The 22,574-nt window shown below is 38.4% G+C and overlaps 1 protein-coding gene across 6 annotated transcripts in view; it reads left to right on the top strand.

The window, feature by feature from the left end:
* The window catches only part of LOC150075351 (sushi, von Willebrand factor type A, EGF and pentraxin domain-containing protein 1-like), a 107,414-nt gene that overhangs the window by 23,486 nt on the left and 61,354 nt on the right, over positions 1 to 22,574 (top strand). For all 6 annotated transcript variants that reach the window (XM_090389007.1, XM_090389010.1, XM_090389012.1 and 3 more), the window contains exon 2: positions 3,357 to 3,530. In XM_090389007.1, coding sequence (XP_090245133.1) covers positions 3,357 to 3,530 — 174 coding nt within the window. The remainder of the gene's footprint in view (positions 1 to 3,356; positions 3,531 to 22,574) is intronic.

Raw genomic sequence — 22,574 nt, 5'->3', positions numbered from 1 at the left:
TGTTAGTTTGCTTGGGAGCTTCGGCTGAAATTAGATTCTCAGGCAAATATTACGTGTGGTTTTGACGAATTGCAAATAGTTGGGCATGCTTTTCAATAAATTGGAAACTACAGGTCCTAATTAGAGTATTCTTTTATTTTCTCCGAGAATGCATAAACTTTTTTCAACTCCATCCACGAGTGTATCCAACTCTTTGCGCAAAGTTACCGCCCGTATTCTTTTACCATCTATTCTGTCAGCCGCATCAGCTCGTATCTGAACTTCCTGTCAACTCCATATTCCATATAGATCAACGCGGCATAGATCAAAAGATCATATTTAATATGAGAACATAAACCAGCTCTATACGCTAAGGAAAGTCTGGGAGTCGGACTGTCTCCATTACGTTAAATAATGTCATCTTTCCCTAAGGCTTTGATCCCCTTACATCTCGGTACTTCTTCCCTCCATCCCATCGCATCCATTCGGTCCTTCTTTCCGGTCCTTATATACAGACGCCGTAGCAGCGTTCGGTCACATAAGAAAGAAAGTCTCTTGCTGAGAGGAGATGGCTGTGTACGGAAGTGGAAAGCTCCAATTTAGACCCACCGTTGGGTGGTCTCCGAGGAGGAGGACTGGCTTTGTTCTCGGTTGGAGAGGTGACCGCAGTATCGTTTCTCTAATTAGCGGAATCAGAGAGAAGAAGGCGCGTGCGACAGAGGCTCCCATATAAAAATCCTGCACCGAGATATAAGGAGTTATTGGTAATTGAAGTAGAAGCGCGATGCGGTTTTTATGATCACGTGAGGGTGTTATGGTGTTTGATATCCCTCAGTGAAAGAGGTCGCAGAACCGTAATCTTTGGATAATGGAACAGTACCCCTTGTGGTTCACGGGAAGTTAGAAAAAGATAGTTATGGAGTATTTCTGTTACAAGGCAAAGTGGGCAAATAAACAGAAGGGAATCTTAAATATTTTAGATTTTTGAATTACGTTGTTGTTAAGCAACGATTTGTAAACTTATCTCTTCATTCTTTTAACTATTCTTGCAGATATAGTTTAACTTACATGCAAAATCAAACTAATAACAATAATTTTTTTCTGTATATAAGCTGCATTATACACTGAGTGATCACTGAATTATGACCACTCCTATGAAAACTGAATGCGACCCATTGACCACGTGAGGTACGAAGGTGCGGAGTTAGTCGACCTACGTAGCATAGATAAGGTGTCAGTGGTTCAGTAGGTAGTAAAATTCCTAGCGTGATGGGTAAAAGGAAGGGTTTATCGGGGTTTGATAAAGGACAGATTGTGGGTGCTCGACGAACTAGTGCTTCGATTTCCCAAACGGCTGAACTGGTGGGGTGTTCGAGAGCCATCGTAGTTAAAGTGTACCGAGACTGGCGTCAAAATGGTCAATTTTGACCATTTTGACGTTTTTGGTTTGACGGAAATTTTGACGGTGTTTTGATGGAAATTTTGCAGTTTTGCAGTTTTGCAAAACTGCAAAACAGCGAAAGGTTGATGTTAGAGGTGAGCGCCCGGTCCGACGACTCGTACAGGCGCAACACTGTTGAAGAGTTGACTACCCAATACAACATGGGCCAACCCGGAACAATATCTGGCATGACCATGCGTCGCACGCTCGCACGTATGGGCTATACCAGCAGACTACCCCTACGGCATCTTCTCCTAACCAAGGTTCATCGGCATAAAAGACTCGCCTGGTGCAAAGAGCATGCAAGTTGGACATTAGAAGACTGGAAGGTGTGCTGGTCGGATGAGTCACGTTATTTACTCCACACCGTGGATGGTCGTGTACGGATTTGGCGTCAACATGAGGCTCTTGATCCATCATGCATGATATCAAAAGTGCAGACCGTTGGAGGCGATTGTATGGTGTGGGGCATGTTTCGCTGGCAGGAACTTGGACCCCTGGTGCATGCGGAACAACGTATCAGTGGTCTCCGCTATCGTCAACTGCTTGCTGAGTGTGTATATCCCGCTATGTTATACCTTTTCCCGAATGGCGATGGTGTCTTCCAAGATGACAATGCGCCAAGCCATCGGGCACATCAGGAATGGTTTGAGGAACACAGTTCTGACTTCCAGCATATCGATTGGCCTCCGAACTCCCCTCGATATCAATCCCATAGAGCACTTGTGGGACACTATGGAAAGGCATATCAGACGTTTGGATACACCAATTACCTCCATACCTGCATTACTGACCGCATTACACACAGCTTGGTTGGCCATACCTCCCGAACGCTTCTCACATCTTGTTGAATCAATGCCACGTCGGATAGCTGCTATATTGAGGGCAAAAGGAGGACCTACGAAGTATTAGATAGGTGGTCATAATTCAGTGATTATTCAGTGTATCATGTCTGGTAAGATATATTGTAGATAGGTCTAACCTATCTACCATACATCTTACCAGATATGATACACTGATATATGATACATGATACTTGGTAAGCGATAGCCTAATTTATAAATGTGTGTCTGCAGTAAGTACACAAATTAATAGATACACTAATAACTCCTTTTACACGAAATAAATGTATCCCAGATTGATTCACTCCGTGGCTGAGTTAGTCAGTCTCAAGCGTAGATAGCAAGGTTTTTCCTCCCAGTAACTGAGGTATTTTTTTCGACTAGCAAACAGGCAAATCGACCAGAGAACACACGCAATTTACAGATACAAATACGGGTTAATATATTAAATTACGCGTAACACTAATATAATAATTAATTAATTAATTAATTGTCCCAGATTGATTATACGGTACTAGGCTTTATATTACGAGTACATGCAAACCTTTTCTGGACATTCTCTTGATCCACAGGTCCATTATTCTCCCTTTCATTCAATCTGTGCGTAAATTTTTTCAAATTATTTTCAGTCAATATAAATATTTATCTATTTTGTTGTTTCAAAATAGTATTCATAAGATCTCAAATATTCGTAGATATTTGAGATCTTAGTTAACTGAAACGTGAACGTGCGTTTTTGTTAGGCGCCAAAGCAAACTAAGGCTATGAGGCGTCAATATATATTGTGTCTATAAATTGTGTATTCTGTGATCAATTTTTTTTTTTTTTTTACTGGATGAAACACCACGTAGTCCACGTCCGAGACGTCTAACTCGACGACGATGTGAAAAAAAAGCCTGAAAGTTCCAGGCATCATTGATGGGATTCGAACCCACCTTTTCCAGGCAATGAGGAGAAAACGATGATTATATCCACCCTGCTAACCGTGAGGGTCTAGATAATTGAAGCAACTTAAATACTGTATTTTTGGCTTTAGCATGTGGTTAGAATACTCTTTAAATGTTTTAAATAAATATTTCTTTGGTGTTTTACAGATTCTGAGCCAGAACTTGATACCAGCGAAGGTGATGACTGCCCTCGTAACAGAGAGGAAGCATCGGCCAAAGGTCGTCAATGTTTACGAAAATGCAGAAATGATGCAGATTGTATCAGTTCCAGAAAACGATGTTTGTGTGATGGTATGTGTGGCTGGAGCTGTGTTAGGCCAGGTAAGATAACGTATATTAATGCCTCTTTATTAAGTGGGTTATGGTTCCACCTGGCGTCGAATTTCAACTCCTCTGCTTTTATTGTTTGTTTCGGAAGGACATTTTTAAATACATCCTTGTTTAATGGTAGACAGATCGGGTATGCGAGTACATCTCTCTGTTTAAAGTCATTATTTTTTTTTTTCTTTTCGATTTGGTTAAGTATTTTCATGCGCTTGGCTTTAAATGATTTACGAACCATGACAGCGTAATGTACTTCGTTGGCGAAATTCATCTCGCAGTTTGTAAAGATTCTTATATTAAAGCTACAATGTCAAATATTTGGTTTTCTCTCAAAACCGTCTTTAAGGAGTTCATCAAAGAGGGATTTCACAGTCGTAAAACGGTTGCTATGGCAACCGCGAGAAGGTTCTTGGGGAAAGAGGCTACAGTCGAAAAATCTGTTTGTCACCATTGTGCATCTAGAAATAGACAAAAAAAAAATTGAAAAAGCAGAAACGTAGAAAAAAAAATAGAGAGAGAAAGAAGAAAAGAGGGAATGTCTAGCCTTCTTCCGATATCCTTTAGCGATTTCTGACACTTCAGCACCCCTGTCAAGTCTATCAGTCCAGTTATTGTGCATCTAACTCCGACGCAACGTGATTGGCAGCTGGAAATAACTAGAAAGATCAGAAACGTGAGAGAGAGAGAAAATAATGTTCTCTTGCATGAGAAAAGAGATAGTTTCCATCTGTGAGGATATTCCATCCCTCCTTGCATTTCTCCTTCTTACATTCCCTGTTCAAAGTTACTCTTCTATTGGCATAAGTTCGCGTTCTGCATCTCTTTCACAGTCACAGAGTACAGCTGATATAATATTGTCTGCAGGGAAGTTGTCCCAAATAAATACGCTGGTATATGCTGTAGTTTTTACAATATTCACGATGCACTCAAAGTATATATAAAAAAAATAAATAAATAGGATTTTATACTTTTTTTTTTTTGTACTTCAAATCTAGCCCGAGCTAAATTTGAAGTACAAAACTCGGAGCTTATCAAAGAAAATGGAAAAGTGATTTCTGATTTGTAGTAGGCAACGCCAGATATTAATCATTACTACAAACTACATTATCTGGTTAAAATATTAAAAACAGAATATATTTTGCAGGATCCCTGCACGCCTGAATTACAATTTGAACGTGAAATGTGGTTTGGATTTGGCGGATTGAACAGAGATGACCTGAATTCACCATTATGTTTCTCGAACCACTCAAGACAAATCTATTACTATCATCTTGAAATCGGAATTCTCCTTCTGGGTAAAAATACGAGAAATAGAATAATAAGGAAAAGGGATCATGAGATGGTTGGACCAGATGGTCCAGCTATTTTATGATCATCAGTAACAAAAAAAATAAAACTTTCTTAAATATGGTCCGAACGCCTTCTTACTAAGTTAAAGCTTCTAGAAATTTTTCTGGTCTGTCAATGCCAATTACTAACTTGTTTGTTTTGACTTATTCACTTAGCACATGTTGCAAAACCTGTTTCCCATCCGCAGAAACTTTCAGTACCAATCAGCCACATTCCAGTCAGTGGCGTCAGAAAAACTAGTCAAGAAGAAGCAAAAATCAATTAGGTTTTTACTCGTGGGGACATCTAAAACAAGTACTCTTATAAGACTTAGGTGCTGACTCAATAACAGTTACTTTGGCGTAAGGACATGGCATTTTTAGACCTATTTTACACGAATTGTAAAATTGGGATATTGTAGACTGCTGCAGTATCACTTAGCATGGCAGGCACTGTGGCTTTTAAAGATGTCGGTATGTCTCTTAACAAATTTTATTGAAATAGCTCGTTATGCAAATACTGCAGAGGGCAGAGCGATGACGCAACGATATCAATGAAGGCAAATTTGAATGCAAACAGGTGGTAGGATGCCAGAGGGCAACAAGGATTTCGAAGGCTACACAAGTGGAGAACTGCCCCAAAATCAGTTATGATCAACCTAAAGGACCCATGAATCAAGAGAGGTTCCATGGACAAACTTTTCATCAGTAAGTTAATGCGCTGCAATGGATGGAACGGTGTCAGGATCAGTGAAATTGGCCTCTGTATCAGTATGAAAAGGATTTTCTATATAAGTTGTATTCATCAGATAGAAGTACTTGGGCGTGTCTATTCCATAGAACGCTTCCAAAAGGACGCTATTATCCCAACTGTAAAATATCGAGGAGGCAGTCCAATTCTGCAAGGTACCACTATAATTTTTCTTAGTGTCCAACTACTTTCCGTAATGTAGTATATGTAATTAATAAGCACTCATTACTAGATCTTTAACTGAACAATTTTGCTGATTATAGTGATATTATTAATAAATGTGAAGATCAGAAAAACTAGTGGTCTGATAAATAAACATAACGCCCTCTAGCGGCTCTTCTCAATAACGAATTTAAAACGAATTACTAAGAAGTTCTTTAAATTTTTGGCTTTATCCACTCCATCACTGATACCCCTCTCTTTTTGAATTTTACAGATTTTTTTTTTTAAATTAAGGTGGATATTATATTAAAATAAATTAAATAATTTAATTTAATACACTATCCACCTTAATTAAGGTTAAAAAATTTCTCAGTTGATGCGCAAAGTTAGAGCGAAAAAAAATGGAGTAATTTTCACTTTCATAAAACACCGTTTAAAAATCTTATTTATATCCATTATTATATCAATTTAAGGATGTCTAAATTTATATAGTGTTCTTTATACTTTAGTAAATTAAGCTATCATTTTATTTATTAAAATAATTTAATCATAATTGTTAATAACTGAATTCAAATGTTTTGAATATAATCAAGGTTTAAAATTTTCTATCAAAGTTACTTCAAGCATTTTAGCCTTTCCAGGCTTTAGTAAAAAGCCTGGAAAGACTAAACGATGAACGATAACAGAAACTACGCTTAATATTTTCTCTCACTTCTTTTTGTCAAACTATTTACTTTTAACTGGATATCGCTTTTAAATTAAGATTTTTTTTTTTTTTTTTATTCTCAAGTCTCAGATATTTCGTTAGTCGTGACATTACTCAGCGATGAATAATCGCCATGAACTTGATATGAAACCCAGTGTATTAATGCGCATCGTGCACTTAATTTTATCATTAATTCTTAAGCACTGAAATGTTTAAAATTTAAAGAAGTGTCATAACATAAAGTATAATGGATAAATATTACGGTGTAAAAGCATATAATTATTACACGTGACTTACGAAATGTGAAGAAATTGCAGCTAATAAGCGAAGAATAACTGTGGAATTCTCTGACATTTTGCATGATGACATTAATGTAGCAACTAGTGCTGGTGACGCATGCGTGATCAAATTATGTTACACGAATTAAACGTAATTATTGTCAAACGACACTATTAATTGAAACATGCGCCCTCTATGTTTAATGACAGTGAAGGAATAATGACGGATAATGCTAAAATATTGATAAAAATTAAATACAGTACTAAAAATATTAACAAAAAATATAAATACTAAAAATATAAATGCTGGAAATGTTAACCTAAATATGATACAGAATTAAATTACTGTATATTAATATTTTAAAGAAATGTAGAAATTTAAATAATCTCAATTATTATAATAAATTATATAATACGATGTCACTCGTCCTTTCCTATTTTTAAGTTAATTGTTTGTTTCTTAAGGAGGAAAAGGGCTTGCGTGGTAAGAAGCTAATTTTGGTTATCTCATCTGAGCTTTGAAGCTTTATGCATAGCAAGTCTCGCTTCATAGCCTAAGGCAGATATTAAATCCACTTGAAAAAGAAGATTTTACACCTCGCGGTACGCTTCAAAGAAACATTACTGCACTCACCTAATGTTCTTCGAACCGAAACGTAACAGGCAGCAAGCGAAACATTAAGGTAGCGTCTCTAATACTTTATCGATTGGCGTTCCATGGACAGGTTAAGGACACTTCTGAAGATGAAAATATAGTGATGTTTGATGCCGTTGTAATTAAAGTCGGCTCGCACCTTTCGAGGTTTTACTGACACGTGTAATTAAGTCTGTTTACACTGATAGATGATGTTGCCATGACGTAAGGAGCTCTTGATCAGACGGCTTACGGCCAAGAATGAAACTTGTTAATTTGCTTCAGGATGTCTTCAAGAAAAGATCGGACAGCTTGTTGCGCAGCTCTAATTAATTTGTGCTTTTCAAGATTTCTTCTGCTTTTTTATCTCCCTCTTACTTGGTGTTTTTCTAAGCGTGTCGAGTTTTCTTTAGCTTCGCTACTTTTGAGGACTCTTGTTTTTCGTTTCAAGGAAACCCATCTGGGGTAACTACTCGCTCTGAAGTTACCATTCCTAGAGAGAAATCGATCGATTTTTTTGTTCAAGATAAAAAAAAGGAGTGTTGGCCACAGAATAATGTAATGAAACCATGACCAAAATGCTATATACAGAGTTCCAAAAACATGCTGGACACGTTAAGACCATATCGCCCAACCAAGAAATCGACATAGATTGCCATAGTACAGTTAAGTTCTGATAAGTTCATTGAAAATACAGACCTATCATTACAGGACCCACCTCACGAAAGAACTACTTCACGGAAATTCACTCCCCCCCCCCCCCAACACACACACGGATGTAAGTACATAATTAATTGTGTGGTTGATTTTCAACTCTATAGACAGGTCCATGTCCAAACAGCAGATAAGCGGGGCTGTAGAAGATTTTTAAGAGTATATCTTTTAAAACTTAAAAAAAAAACTATAAGTATATTTCGTATATGTTTATAGAAAAAAGGCAATTGGCTGTCTTTAGTGATTATGGCCGCTATCTTTTTTTTATTATTTTTTTTATCAAAATTTGTTTTCGATAAACTTCGATGACCAATTTTCATAGTTTCTTTCTAATCATGCCGAGAGTGACCTGAGAAGTCACCATAATCGAGTGTGCTAACTCCAGTTCTAATAAATGTATAGATTGGCTTCGAAGGGAAACGCGTATAAAGTAATATTTCAAATATTTCAAGGCTTGCACATCGATACCATGATAACAGATTGTTCTGCTATGGTATTTTCACTACCATAGCAGAACAATCTAAACGGAGTAGAATTACGGAGTAGAACAATCTGAAAGGAGTAGAATTACAAGATCAGATCGTGAAATGCACAATGACACTCCTTCCACCGAGAAATGCCGGAAAAAACATTCCTTGCAAACCGTTCAGATAACATATTAACAGGGCTCGAATGTTCCTGAGATGATGATCCTGTAACTATCGGTTATGGAATTATCTAAATTCGTGACTGTTATGTAAGCCTGTAGTAATAATCCTATTTGACAAGAAGGAGTGCATCAGTGTCATATTAGCAGGATTAAGTCTACACTCGAATAATTACTGACCCTTGTGTACCACGCATTAAAATGTTTGGCGCGTGTTCTAATGATGTTTGGTGGTCACTTTAAATAGTACTGACAAGAACTATTCACTTTGTGAAACCTCTGTTATCCAAAAGGAAACGACGGCTTCAAGAATTAAATATTCTTGTCTCCATGTTTCTGAAACATGGATGTTTAAAAGCTATAAGAAGATTTTAATTGATCCGTATAAAGAAGATTGTCCAAGTTGCTGTATACCAGCATTGGCAACATGTGTTTTCATTGATGGTATAATGATTACAGGTGTCGTCTCAAACACGATAACTGCCAATCCATTTTCTGTGGCGCCCTCAGTGATCCAGATATATAAAAAAAGTAAACTGCAGCCATTATCAATCCACTGCAGGATGGAAGCCTCCTCAACAATTCATGTTGAGGAAAATGGACGATAATCTGACATGCTGGTCCAGTGCGGGTTGGCAGATCGACCGTATTTAGTAGTCAGGGGCTTGAGCCCCGGCCTACTCAAAGAGCGTGTGCTATTGCACTCCCGCTCCTGACCACTTCGCTACGGAGGCAGATATACATTTAAATCTAAATATAAAAACAATTATTAAAAAATACATTACTGAAAAACACTACAACTGGCAGCCAATACAAGATAATCCATTTTGTTATTGAGAATCGAATATTCTAAACTGTTTAATCCATTTCAGAAATAGGGTTCAGTAACAATTGGACTGTCCTTAGATTAGCGAAATCTGTTACCATAATGTCCTAAATGGATCATAACACAGCTTTGTAAATGGAAAATCCAGGAACTGAATGCAAGAAACAATTTTGAATTTATTTATTTTAGCAATATTGATAAAAATGACATTTGACACAGTTCCACATGGGGCGTTGCTGAGCAAGTTGAAGCATATTGGGATCAGAGACAAGAACCGAGATGTTGTTTTTATTGTTAGTTGGGTTTTAGGAGCATCGGCAACTAAGGCCATGTTGCTCTATGTATATTGTCTGTAAATTGCGTGTGTTCTGTTATTTGGTTTTTAGGAGCATTAGCAACTAAGGCCATATTGCTCCGGGATATGCGGTGGTCATTCCCTGACCTTTCCGCATCATCCGTATTTGGTGGTGACGGGCTCGAACCCCGGTCTAATCAAGAAGCGTGTATTACGCACTGCTGCTCCTTCCCACCTGGCTACGGAGACGCCTGCGTGTGTTCTGAGTTCGATTTTCTGTTTGCTGGACGAAAAACCCGAGTTTCCGGAAGAAAAAAACCATGCTACCCTCGCCTGAGACCGACTAACTCAGCTACGTTGTGAAAAAGACCCATAAAAATTCCTCCCGTCATCGACAGGATTCGAACTAAGGTTTTTTCCACCCGGTATGGGGAGAACGACGATCCTACCAACTGTGCTATTCACGAGGGCAAGACTCGAGATAGTTTGAGTGATGGATGAAGGACTGGAGGCAGAGGGTTGTTATTTAGTGTCTTCAGAGTGGGTTGGGGTTGTAAGCGGAGACCCCTCGTGTTGATACCACCCTTTTTTCTGACCTTGAATGATATCGACTATGGCATAAATAATAAATAAATAAATTTTCTATTTATACTTCGGGACAACCATACAAGATCAGTGAAGTTCACAAGGTAGAGAGAATGACAAGAACATTACAGTATATTTAGCCACCAGTTGAACCATGGTGACTGAAAGAGCATGCACTTTAGTACCCGCTCATGATACTTTATCAAAATGACTTACCATACCTTTGCATCTGGGGAAAAGGAGATTATTATAGTATTAAAGAAGTCAATGAAGACTGCTTTAACACTATAATAATCTCCAGACCTTCCAGACTTTCCAGACCTTAGTGCAATATTTTGCACTAAGGTCTGGAAAAGTGTCAGGTCTATAAAATATTGCGCTCAGGTTGCGTTTAAAAAAAAGATATTTAGCTTCTTGAAACGTTTCAAAGAGACCTGGTATGAAATATTGTACTAAGGTCTGGAAAGGTGTCAAGTCTATGAAATATTGCACTCAGGTTGCGTTTAAAGAAATACATTTAGCTTCTTGAAACGTTTCAAAGATAGCGACTCCTATCGTAAAAATGGTAAAGGGACGTCCATATGAGAAGAAACTCCGAAAGTATGGATTATGGGAGGTCACAAAAACCTGGGGAATATAAATACATACTATTGAGAAAAACTAACAGAACGTAACTCAAGAAGTTTATGTTTGGACAGCCTGTTGTCGACCACTAAAATAAGCTGTCGTCCTGGATGAAGAAGGTTGAGAGTCTGGAAAAATGTAAAGACCAGCTGAAACTATAGCTTCTGGCAGTGAGAAGAATCCGAGAAAAGTGAATATAGGTTGAATAGATAAGTGATTTTTTGGCTAACAGAGCAAAGCTGGCTTCTTTGCAATTTCTGGTCTTTACCATCACTATTAAAACCACTTCTAATATTCATTTTCTCAGAGAGGAGAAGGAGCATTTCATCAGCATCTGAGTAATCTGCATATTTTTCGAATGCCTTACATGGAAATCCAAAAACAAACAAACAAAAAATAATAAAATAAATATAAAAATAAAATACAAATGGTGGTTCTGTAGTTTGTAACCAGAAACTAAGCCTAACGTTAAGCCTGTTGTCACTTGTTTAAACATCAACAGTAATGAGAGTGGACAAAGAAAGACCAGAATGTCTATTAACCGAAAGGAGAATTGAGACTAATGGCTATTATCTTTTCTTTAATGGAGAAAAGATACGCCACTAACCTGGAAGGTCAAGAGTCATACTCGATTCTCCTCCTACCTTTATGCTCACGACCTTCTGATACCACTGCAGACATCTTAAGCAACTTATCTTACAATTTATTCTTTTTATTTGTGCTTGGCCGACCATAAGTAACGCATCCTTAATTCCCCTAACGTATTTTCTTATTAATTTTCTTCTCATTCGAAAAAATGATTTCTATTCTCTTTGTCTGTTTCTTCTATTCAGTAAAGGGTGTTTTTTAAAGTTCATCACACCATAGGAGGACTGCAGTCTCGTCAACAATACCTTCTCATTATATCGATTATTACTATTTTTCCTTTGCTGTCTCCTTTGTTCTTCCTAGATGGATGATCGAAAAACGGCTTCTTTCATTGCAATCAATGCATGTAGGATTTTTTAAACAAAAGAAGAATCCAAAGTTTTACCAAAGGTGGAAGCTAAGCCTCCACCTGATTCCGTATCATTGGACTCGGAAGAGATTCTTTTAGATTGGAGAAATGTCACAGCATCGCTAGTACATAAAGACAGGTCTAAGGATCAAACTTACTCATGAGCTTGATGCAGGGAACAATTTGTTTATTTAGATTTTAGCAAAGCATTTTACTCAATTCCTCATAAAAGGTTACAGTATGATCTGGAACACGTTGGGATCACGAGTAAGATTCTAAGATGGATCAAAGGTTATGCTACCGTAAAGAATAGGGTTTTCCAAGAATGAGTTCTGGGACCACTGTTGTTTTTGATTTTCTTAAATGGCATCGATGGATACAGGGCATAATGCCGAATTTTGCAGATGATGCCAAAACTCGTAGAGAACTTAATGATCGATGTCAATCAGCACTTCTTCAGAATGAATTGGAGAGGCTTCAAGGATGGGTAGAAAGTGAGAGCTTTGTTTTAATACAATATAAATCAAAATTTTACAATTGTCCGCAAGGTAGCACAGTGGTCATAATACCGTCCTCCCCACCCATAACTGAGTTAATGGGCCTCAGGCATGGCTATCACGGTTCTATCCCCAAATAAACTCGGGGTTTTCATCCAGTAAAACAAGCAAATTGATAAAAGAACACAGGCAATTTATGGACATAATGCACATGAACAAATAAAAAGTCTTTGGGTGGCCCTAATATAATATTTTTTTAATGTCTTACGCGCTTCTTGAATGGATCCAAAGACGAGCAACGCGCTTGGTGATATCATCATCCATATGAGGGAAGACTTTGAGTATGTGGGCTACAGAGCTTGGCAACCAGGCACCTTAGAGAGAATCTGATTAAGGTCTATAAGGCTCTAAGAGGGGTCAGTGAAATGAATGAAGGGCGAAACTTTCACTTTTATAAATGCTTCCAGACCCCGGGACTATAAATTCAAATTATGGAGTGAGTGGTTTAGACTGGACTGCAAGAAGTTTTCCTTTAGCCACTAAGTTGTTGATTACTGGAATAAGTTGCATCCATGGGTAGTTGAGGCCGAAAGATTGAGAAATTCAAAGGTCAACTAGATGGATAAACGTATCGAAAAGTTAACTTGAAAAAGTCAATTAATTCATGTCATTAATGGCGTAAAGTTTAACACCAACAACCATACGAAATTTTGAGAAAATTGGAAGAAGATAAAAGGCTTTTATAGACAGCGAAATGTTTTTTAAAATACACCAACAGTACGTATTTCCAAATACAGAAATCTTCCAACTGATAGAGCATTGAACGCATAAAGACCCATAGACCCTTTTTTTTTATAAACCACATATACCACCACTGCCATTTTAAGCATCAAACGAACCTTTGCTGTGCACCAAGTGTTGTTTGGCATACTGATCAAACCAGGGCCGTCTTTCCTACTTTAAAAACACAAGGGATCTTAAATTTTTCAGACCACCAACCACTAGGTGGTTGACAGACTCCCAAACACCAGAGTAGCTTTCATCATTTAATATCGAGTTTCCGTTCCAATCGTAATTCCACGCACCAACCCCCGCAAGTGCATGCGATGTGCATAATTTTGTTTCGTAGCGCTGAATTTTAAGTTCCCTTCCGCCATGCTTTATGGTACGACAGACGGCGTTCGAGCATTTTGCGGTAGCCAATAAACCGATGTCAGCTTGGTGTAGAACCCGTTGAAAAGTCTGTTGTTCCCTTCTAGCGTTGGGGATGTCGTTTACGTCCGTAATTGACTGATCGTGTTTCGATACGACCGGGCGAGGTCTCCCCCATGACAAATAGCCACCTGCTGCTGCTGTGGGAGATTTATCACTGCGAGTGATCGGTACGCGTTAACTTTGTACTCGACGACAGTCATTGCGTTTAACTTCCGATAGGGGGCGCACGGTAAATAACTATAAAATCCAAAATAGTTTCGGCTGACGTCACACGCTAACAAATTTCAAACTGTCAACAATTCTTCGATATTTGTTTAGGTATTTTTCATAACAACTATATTTATAAACTAATATAGGGTAGATATAAATTATGTATTGGGTTTTTTCCCTAAAAAATTCAATTTCTGATACATTATGTACCAGAAATTTTCAATAGGGTTTAAATCTAGACTGTTGCCAGGCCAGTCCAACACTGAAATGCCAGCATTTCTGAGGTATGACTGCACCTTAAGGGAGAAAAACGAGGGAAAGCATTGGTGTAAGTATGTTTTAAGCCTTGATTCAAAACAAACTCATCATTAACTCTAAATAGCATAAAAATTACCACTTTTGCTGTGTGGCAAGGTGCTGAGTCCTGTTGAAAAATGCAGTTTTCGACGTCTGTGTGGTGATCCTAATAACCGGTTTCAGGCACTCCTATAGTTAATAAACTTAATTCGCCCCACCTCTTTGCTTGTTATGCATCCCCAGACCATCTGGGAACTCTACAGTCGGTGTTATGTAGTCAGGATGGTACGCCTCCGATTTTCGTCTTCTGACATATCGCTTCCCATTAGAGCCATGCAGATTGAATTTCGATTCGTCAGAAAAGATAACGGTGTCCCATCGCTCTTTTGTCCATGAAGCACGAGTTTTAGCCCAAGCAAGTCGCTTCTTCTTCCTGATTTTGGGTCAATAAAGGCTTCTTCTTGGGCCGATATGAATGCAGACCACATTCCGAAAGCCGTCTTTGAATAGTTCGTGCACTTGTTTCAACACAAGAGGCCATCTCAAAGTCCAGTTTTAGATCAGGAGCACTATCATGGCGATTACGAAGGTATAGTTTCAAATATCGATCTTGGGAAGGCGTAGTCACTCTCTTATGGCCTGATCCAGGTCTTCTCTTTACATCACCGGTTTCACGCTTTAATTTCGGGATACTGTTAATTGGTGGCAGCCTATTTTATCAGCGATAGCATGCGTAGAAAGCCCTTCCTGGGAGAGAGCAACAGCTACACTTTTTTTTCTTGGTGTCAATTGAACATATGGAACCATGGTTACACCTCCTCAAAACAAGATACTAATGAGGAAGTGTATACACTTCCAACGCCGTATTTATAGTAACGGCTGATGCAATACCTTGCAATTACTGCCTGATGCAATAGAAGCGTTATCTGACGCAATACCTTTGCTTTGCGACAAACAAAATGGCTTTCATCAAACAATATCTTATATTTTATATTTAAAATAGATTAATACTTATTTTGTTATAACAATCATTGGAATAACAATTTGATTTATTTATCCAATTTCTTTCATAGCTAATTTTGCCACTTTAAAGCCAAAAAACGTTACTTTCAAAGTCAGTCTAAAGTTTCGTATATTTGACAAAAGTTTTTCATTTTGAAAGAACAAAAAAAAAAAAAAAGAAAAAAAGCCAGTAATAAATGAAATACAGACTCGGTTGCACTTCCCGGTCAAAACTCCAACCATTTTTCGGGGAGGGTGGAAGAAAAATAAAAAAGAATTTCTACTAAAGTCATTCGTTTCTAAATCTTACCAAGTATCGAGTTCATTTCGTTGGAGGCAGTCAATTCGTGGACCACCCTCCATGCACACACAGTCAACCAATCAAATATCAGCTTCTCCACATCGAGTACAGTGAACACCAAAGGATTATTGGATTTTTTTTTATTCTCCCCTGCCGATCGTCAGAATAACCCAACTCTTTCTTTCTCTCTCTCTCTCTCTACGAGCAATAACAGAGTTCACAATAGGACACGCTCAGGGACAGCAAACACATCTGGCTAGTGGAGATTCTTAGAAATGGTAAGCCGGAAGTTGTTATAGAACATTTCCGGTTTGACTTATGGCCGATGTTATTGAGTTTTTCCAAACCAACGCTTGAAAATCTGTCCTTATTCGTCCTCAATATTTTATTTATTTTTTTTTACGAAGCCATTATTATTCGGACATAAAAGAAGGCCAGAAAATACTTTTACATTTATTGGAAAACTCGAGTATTTCCTAGAAACGATTGCAGTTTCTTACGAGCTTATAACATTAGCCTATAAAATTTAAAATGACACGCGCACTCAGCCAATCTTTAACCTTTAGTGTTTTCAGATAGATGGTTACAGCGTTTTAATATGTCGAAAAGCTTTTTCGCTTCGAAGCTGACAACATCAATTGACATTTATCAAAGATATTAAAACCTAAAATAAATCGAAAACTGTTTAATAAAAAGGCAATTTTCAAGCAATAATGGTTGCAATAAAAACGGACAGAGTTTAAGTGGAAGATGCGAACTCGTCAATTATTCTGGACATTTAGTATACACACGTGTTAATGTAGTTCTCTGCTGAGAATGAGATTTACGTTTTCACTCATGCAATTTGCAGCTGTCAGCTCAGAACTTCACCATCTCTGACAGCTGTTCTCTTCCATCCTCGCGAACTTCTCCAATACTGTCCTGGAGCAACATTGTATGGTATTCAGGGTCACGTATGTGCACGTGGCTGTGGTGTAATCGACCGATGCTGGCTCTACACGTTTCCAGCGTAAACAATTCGATCAAGGCGACTCGATGTGGTCAGTTGAGGAACAAAGGCCGTAGGTGATACCACGGGCTATCGAAGCTCCTGGACGTCACCCAGGTAACGCGATCACGTGGAGAGATCAAGATCCACGTGAGAAGAGAGCAATTCTCGAAGAGAAATTCGCCATCCCAACGGGTTGCCAATTTTCTCTTAACGTTCCGATGAATATAGGAGATCATCTTGGTCTTTTTAAATCCTCCAAGAGTTTAATTTACGTTTTATATTCTTGTAAATTCAATTTATTTTTCTCTCCAGTTGAATTAAGAGAAGGTGACAATCGCTGTTAATAGTATAATTCTTTAAATTTAATTACAGGAATGCTAAACATACCTCATCCCCATCCTCATCCCTAAAGCACTTCCGATCTTAGAAATATGTCGTTAATTTTTATTTTACCACAAATATATTTTCTTTTTAAGACTCAGTAGTCGGTAGAGGCAACCCTGGCACTATAAAAACTGGAATTCCATACATTTCTAAAAATGTTCTTCTATTCTGAGAGACGAGCTATCTTGAAAGGTTAAGACACGAAGTAAACAAACCATCGGATCCAATTAATTTCTCTTTGCGAGAATTCCAGAGGTTAATTACGAAATTTAAGTAAAGATAGCACAGATGCCTCTGACAGGGTAACATTTGTGGAACGCGTTCTGCATTCCTTACATAATGCGCTAACACTTCAACTAGTGAACACTAATGTTTCATCTCATCTGAAGCATCTTTTAGGGTGTAGTGCAACTGTCGTAATGACTTACACTTGTTATGATCTCTTTATAACTATAAAAGGTCCCTAGAATTCTCGCAAAGAGAAATTAGAGAGTGTTCTGATGTCGATTTTTTGTTTGCTGGATGAAAAACCATTCTACCCTCCCCTGAAACCGTCTAACTCGGCCACGTTTTGAAAAAGACCCATAAAAATTCCTTCCATCATCGACAGGACTGGAACTCAGGTCTTTTCCATCCGATGTGGAGAGGACCGCGATTGTACTAACTGTGCTATCCACAGGGGCACAGATGCCCCCGTTGCTGGACAAGATATAAACATCTACGCTTCTATAAGCAGTTTTGACTGCGTATTTTAATAATTCCTTTAAAAATTAAAGTAAAAAAGAATTGCAAAAATAAACGGGTTTCCATAAGAAGTATTGTTGTTTTTTTTTATTCTTTTTTGTCCAACTCGGAGAAGGTTATGATTTTGTGATGCCACGCAACCTATAAAGAGTTTAATAGCAGGAAAAAATATCAATATTATGGTTTTATTCCATTTTTATAGCGCCATATATCTTAGGAGTTTTAATAAGATCCTTTGCTAAATTAAAATTACCAGGGTATGCGCGCACTCCCCTCCTACCCCTCCCCCCAACGAACTTCCTAAATTTATAGAAAGTCTGATAACTCTTGAACCTTGCATAGAATCTACATATGCGTGCCAATAGACTATCACTGGAAACCTCTTAAGATAATAACAGTCAAAAAGCAAATTAATATCACTTCGAGTTGGGTTCCTCAACTACTGTGTTAGAATTTAACTTCCAGCTGTTTTATTTCTTTAACTGACATTTCTATATTAGATTTTCCTGACGCCTAAATAACATTTATTTGGCGTAACTGCCAGTACTTTTATTAGAAAAAGAATCGTAAATCCTCTTCCAAATTATTAAAAATAGTACGGTTAAAAATGTTAAATGAAACAAGTGAAAAAGATAATAGACTCCAACCTGCTCTACCCAGAATATCTGAATGTGAGAAGGTGAATGAAAAGGGACATTTTAAGATTATCTATCATACTAAATTTATTTTATTCTTTTCGGTTTTCTGAATACAATTTTAAGACGTAAATTAATTATAAAATGGGTTGTAAACTTAGAGAATCTGGTTTTAACTCCTTTAATAGTGAGTAGTTAGACTATCAAACAACAAAGCAGTCAATAGAAAACTCTCCAGCAACAGTTTAAACGCAAGCAATCAAGAGAGACCATGCAGCCTTTTGCTCTTTCCAGAACTGAAGAGGGATATCAGAGATAGATAATGTCCATGAAAAGAAACATGCATAAAGACCCTGAAAGCAAAATGAAAGATATCGAAGAATGATCTGGACTACGTGTACCATTCGAAGTGATTTATTGCATTCCAACGTGGATATATTACAAAAGAACCTGCTTCCATCTACAATTAAATAAATCATATGCAGTACGTACTGTTGTTCTTTTTCAGAAACCCTCACACCTCTGATTTCTCGTTCTCTTTCTCTCCCTAAGCAGTGTCATCCATATTTCATACAAATAGTTTCTGCGAACCCTTTCTAAAGACGGGAGAGACTCCAGGGTACGATGGAAATGAACTGAAAACAAAAGGATTCTATTCCAATAACAAACACGCACGCATTCAGCATTTTCTTCAGTTTCTTCCAATAACAGACAGAAAGCAAAAGATGCAAACCCATCTATACATTTGCAGCATCAACGGAAGAGGTTTCGTAGCAGCGTTGCCTACGTATCCTCCTTATCAGCCTGACGCAGCACTTCTGCATAGAAAACGCTCCATCCCTGACGTGCAGTCACACGAGGAAGACGGGCATCCACGTGCTTTATTCGCTGGTGGCCGTATAAGTCTGACAACTCGATTAACCAACGAACGACTTTCCAGCCGTGATGTATCGGCCACTTCGTGAGTACCAAGCGATTTATTCATGCGCAGCCTTCCATTCATCCCGGGCCACGTCTGTTGCAGAAATACCGACATGAGGACGTGTCAAAACGATGGGAACAAACCATCGCTCTTGTCAGCCACAGACAGCGTGGATTTTCTTGCGTCATTTTAACAACTTAGGGATTGCGAAGGTGATGTCTTTCTTATAACTCGTGGGTGAGAAACAGACGTTAGGAGGCGAAATGATGTGGTTTCATTTAGCATTCGTACCTCCAGGAAACCAAAGAGTTAAATGGAGAAATCTATTTGAAATTCGGGGAAAAGAAAATCTGATAAAACCCCTGGTAATGTGGCTTTACCGCATAACAAGAGAGTATTGCAAAGAAGCAAAGTTTGAGTATTGATCGAAAGTTTGGAAAACAAAATTTACTATAAAACGCTAAAATTCACACATTTAACTTATATAATGACCTTTAGTGACCCCTACTGGTCTCCTTACACTGTTATTTAATTTTTATAACTTTCCACTTTATTGAAAATGGGGCTCTCCTCTATCGATCCTCAAAGTGATACCTCATATGAGCCCCATTGTATGTTACGAGGAAACTCTCGCGTCCAATTCCACCCACCCTGATCCCGTCACCTTACAGAAGGGGTGCATTTATCTTCCGATAACTTTGAGACTTCCACATCTCTGGTTTAGTCCCCAGAGGATTTGCTCTATCAGAGCGCATGGAATGTGATACTTTAGGGACTGCCTCAGAATACTCAACGATGATTTAATGCTCGAATGGTCGTCGTTACTGGGTTGACCTTGGCCACTGAGAATTGTTGTTTTTTTTTAGAGCCATTTCACATATTCTACTGACGTATGTGGTATTTAGCAAACTTCAAACTTTTTTGCAATAAAGCATCGTGGAAGGGGGGCAAAGGTCATGGACACATTCGTGAGAAATTGATGTCGCGGGAATTCTTGGGTCCAATTGAAGAAATACACAGTGGTAGCATCTCAAGAAATGTGTGGCGCGATACAGCCCACTTCCCATCCCTTAGTTAATAAGAGAAGAGTTATTAGAACTTCCTCACGTGGTTATTGAAGAGAGAAAGAGAAGAGGACAGCGCTGGAATTGTCAAGGGGGTTGTTGGGAGCAGGATGTCAATTGTTGAAGCCGCGATGTTGGGTCCAGAGAAAGACGGGATGATGGTAATAAAGTAAGTCTATTTTCAGACAGGAATTTCCAGGGTGGTCGTAAAATCTGAGGCGTTAATGAGTGTTTGCGGTAGCCAGATGTGCGGAGAATATTTAAGGAAATTTTCGCGGAGGAAGTTCATTCCTCTCCTTAATTTGAGGCACACGCGTTGGGGTGATTCTGCGTGGGTTTTTAACTGTTTATTATATTTAATACGCGGTATGTTGTAATGTATACATCTGCGCAATCTGCGTTTTGTAGCTTAAACGACTTTAAATGAGGTACCCAGCGCTATTTTATAAAAGTAAAAATAAAATTCCTTTTTTTTAAAGATCTTTGAACCGGAAATTTGCATAAAAGGAAACAAAAGTTGCTTTTCTTGGCTGAGTTACTTAAAACATTTCACGCATCAAAGCTGGGCTTTTTTTGGACAGAACGTTGGGCATATTTGTATAATTTGATATTCGCTCACGAGTTGATGTTTATCCCAGTTTTTGATTCGCATTCTCAAATGTACATCCTGTGGGAAATAGCGCTCTCTGATGAGTTCCAACGTGGGGATAACTTGCGAAACTGAACTGGTTTAAACAAAATGCAGGATGTCCAGAATAAAACGTGTCCAAAAGAACCTTGCACTGTCAGCCACCATGTTCGCATTTTGAATATCATTCCAGAATAATAATCGCTTTCTATCTCCAACTTTAACTCTAGTAACACCATATTAAAATATACTGAGTGATCATCCCGTTCTCAAAGCTCCACAGGTGTTAAATTAGACAGAGGTCAGGCGAATTTGGAGTCTAATCAAGATGTGTGATATCATATCTTCAGTGTTCCTCGAACCCCTCGTTCACAGTGCAGCCCGATAATATGGAGCATTATCATTTTGGAAGATCCCGTTTTGGTCCAGGAAAAAATGTAACATTGCAGGGTGTGCACGGTCTCCTAAGAGCTGCCGGCAAACCTCACCAATGAAACGTTGGTCCATACGCACCACCTAGTTCTTGACAACAAAACATGCCCAAATTTAAGCAACCACTGCCACCTTCTTGGATAGTGGACACCATACACGAAGGAGTCTATCAGCGTGTTGCACCAGGATTTTGGACTCATCTGACCAGCACATTCATATCCAGTCCTCCGGTGTCCAACCAGCATGTTGTTGACACCACGGCATTCGCAGTCGATGATGATCGGCGATGAAGAGAGGACATCTCTTGGGTCGTCTATTGTGGAAGCTGTTCGGTTGTTCAATGCCGAATCAATTAATCATTCGCTTATGGACGAAGTCTGCGAATTTCCCACCTTATTTATGATTGGTATAAAAGAAGGAAATCAGACAATAGGAATTATTTCTACTGTTCACGGACCACAAAGAAATCTCTGTAAATTAACTCCAAGAGAGAAAGAGTACAAATCATGAAATTTCGCTCTTTATGCGCAAGACTAGCAATAAGATGTTGTCGACAATCGTGTCCTTTATTTCAAGTAACTCCGCGAATTTTCATTTCCATTTCCATTCCAAAACACGCTTCGCTCAACCCACGAAGCAAAAAGGCAACTACAAAAATACATTCTTTAGATATTTGTGCCTTGGACCAAGGATAAAACTTGGCGTACCTATTACGTGGCTCAGAGCGAAAAAAAGAAAGAAAGAAAGAAAATATAAGCAAAGTCATGTTGCTCAACACCTCTACGATACAGCGTCGATTTTCTCCTGATATATTTTTTTTACGCTCGAGCTGTTAATATACGAAGTTTGATAAATGTTCTCCTCCACATGCTTTCATATTCAGCGAGGCTACACAACGTAAGAGAAACATTCAGCCAGGAGCTCGCAATATCAAGAAAAACTATGTACCGCTACAAAAACTCCGGCCCTGACTCCGTTTTCGTTCGTTGCTCAGGATAATTCTACACATCTATCGATTGTTACATAGCACATATTGCCTTTCGGATCCTCTTCGCGCAGGTAAAACTCGAGCGAAGTCTATTCTGAAAGTAAATCCTTTGTTCTGTTTTAGTGATTCTCGAATCCGTCCAAAAATGCGCAATTTTCTCGAAAAAAATAAATGATATATCTTGC

Source organism: Mastigoproctus giganteus, chromosome 14, assembly GCF_048544385.1.
Source record: "Mastigoproctus giganteus isolate SK-2022 chromosome 14, ASM4854438v1, whole genome shotgun sequence".
Classification (NCBI taxonomy): Eukaryota; Metazoa; Arthropoda; class Arachnida; order Uropygi; family Thelyphonidae; genus Mastigoproctus; species Mastigoproctus giganteus.
The sequence above is the reverse complement of the archived record's forward strand: the minus strand, read 5'-3'. Positions and strand labels throughout refer to the sequence as shown.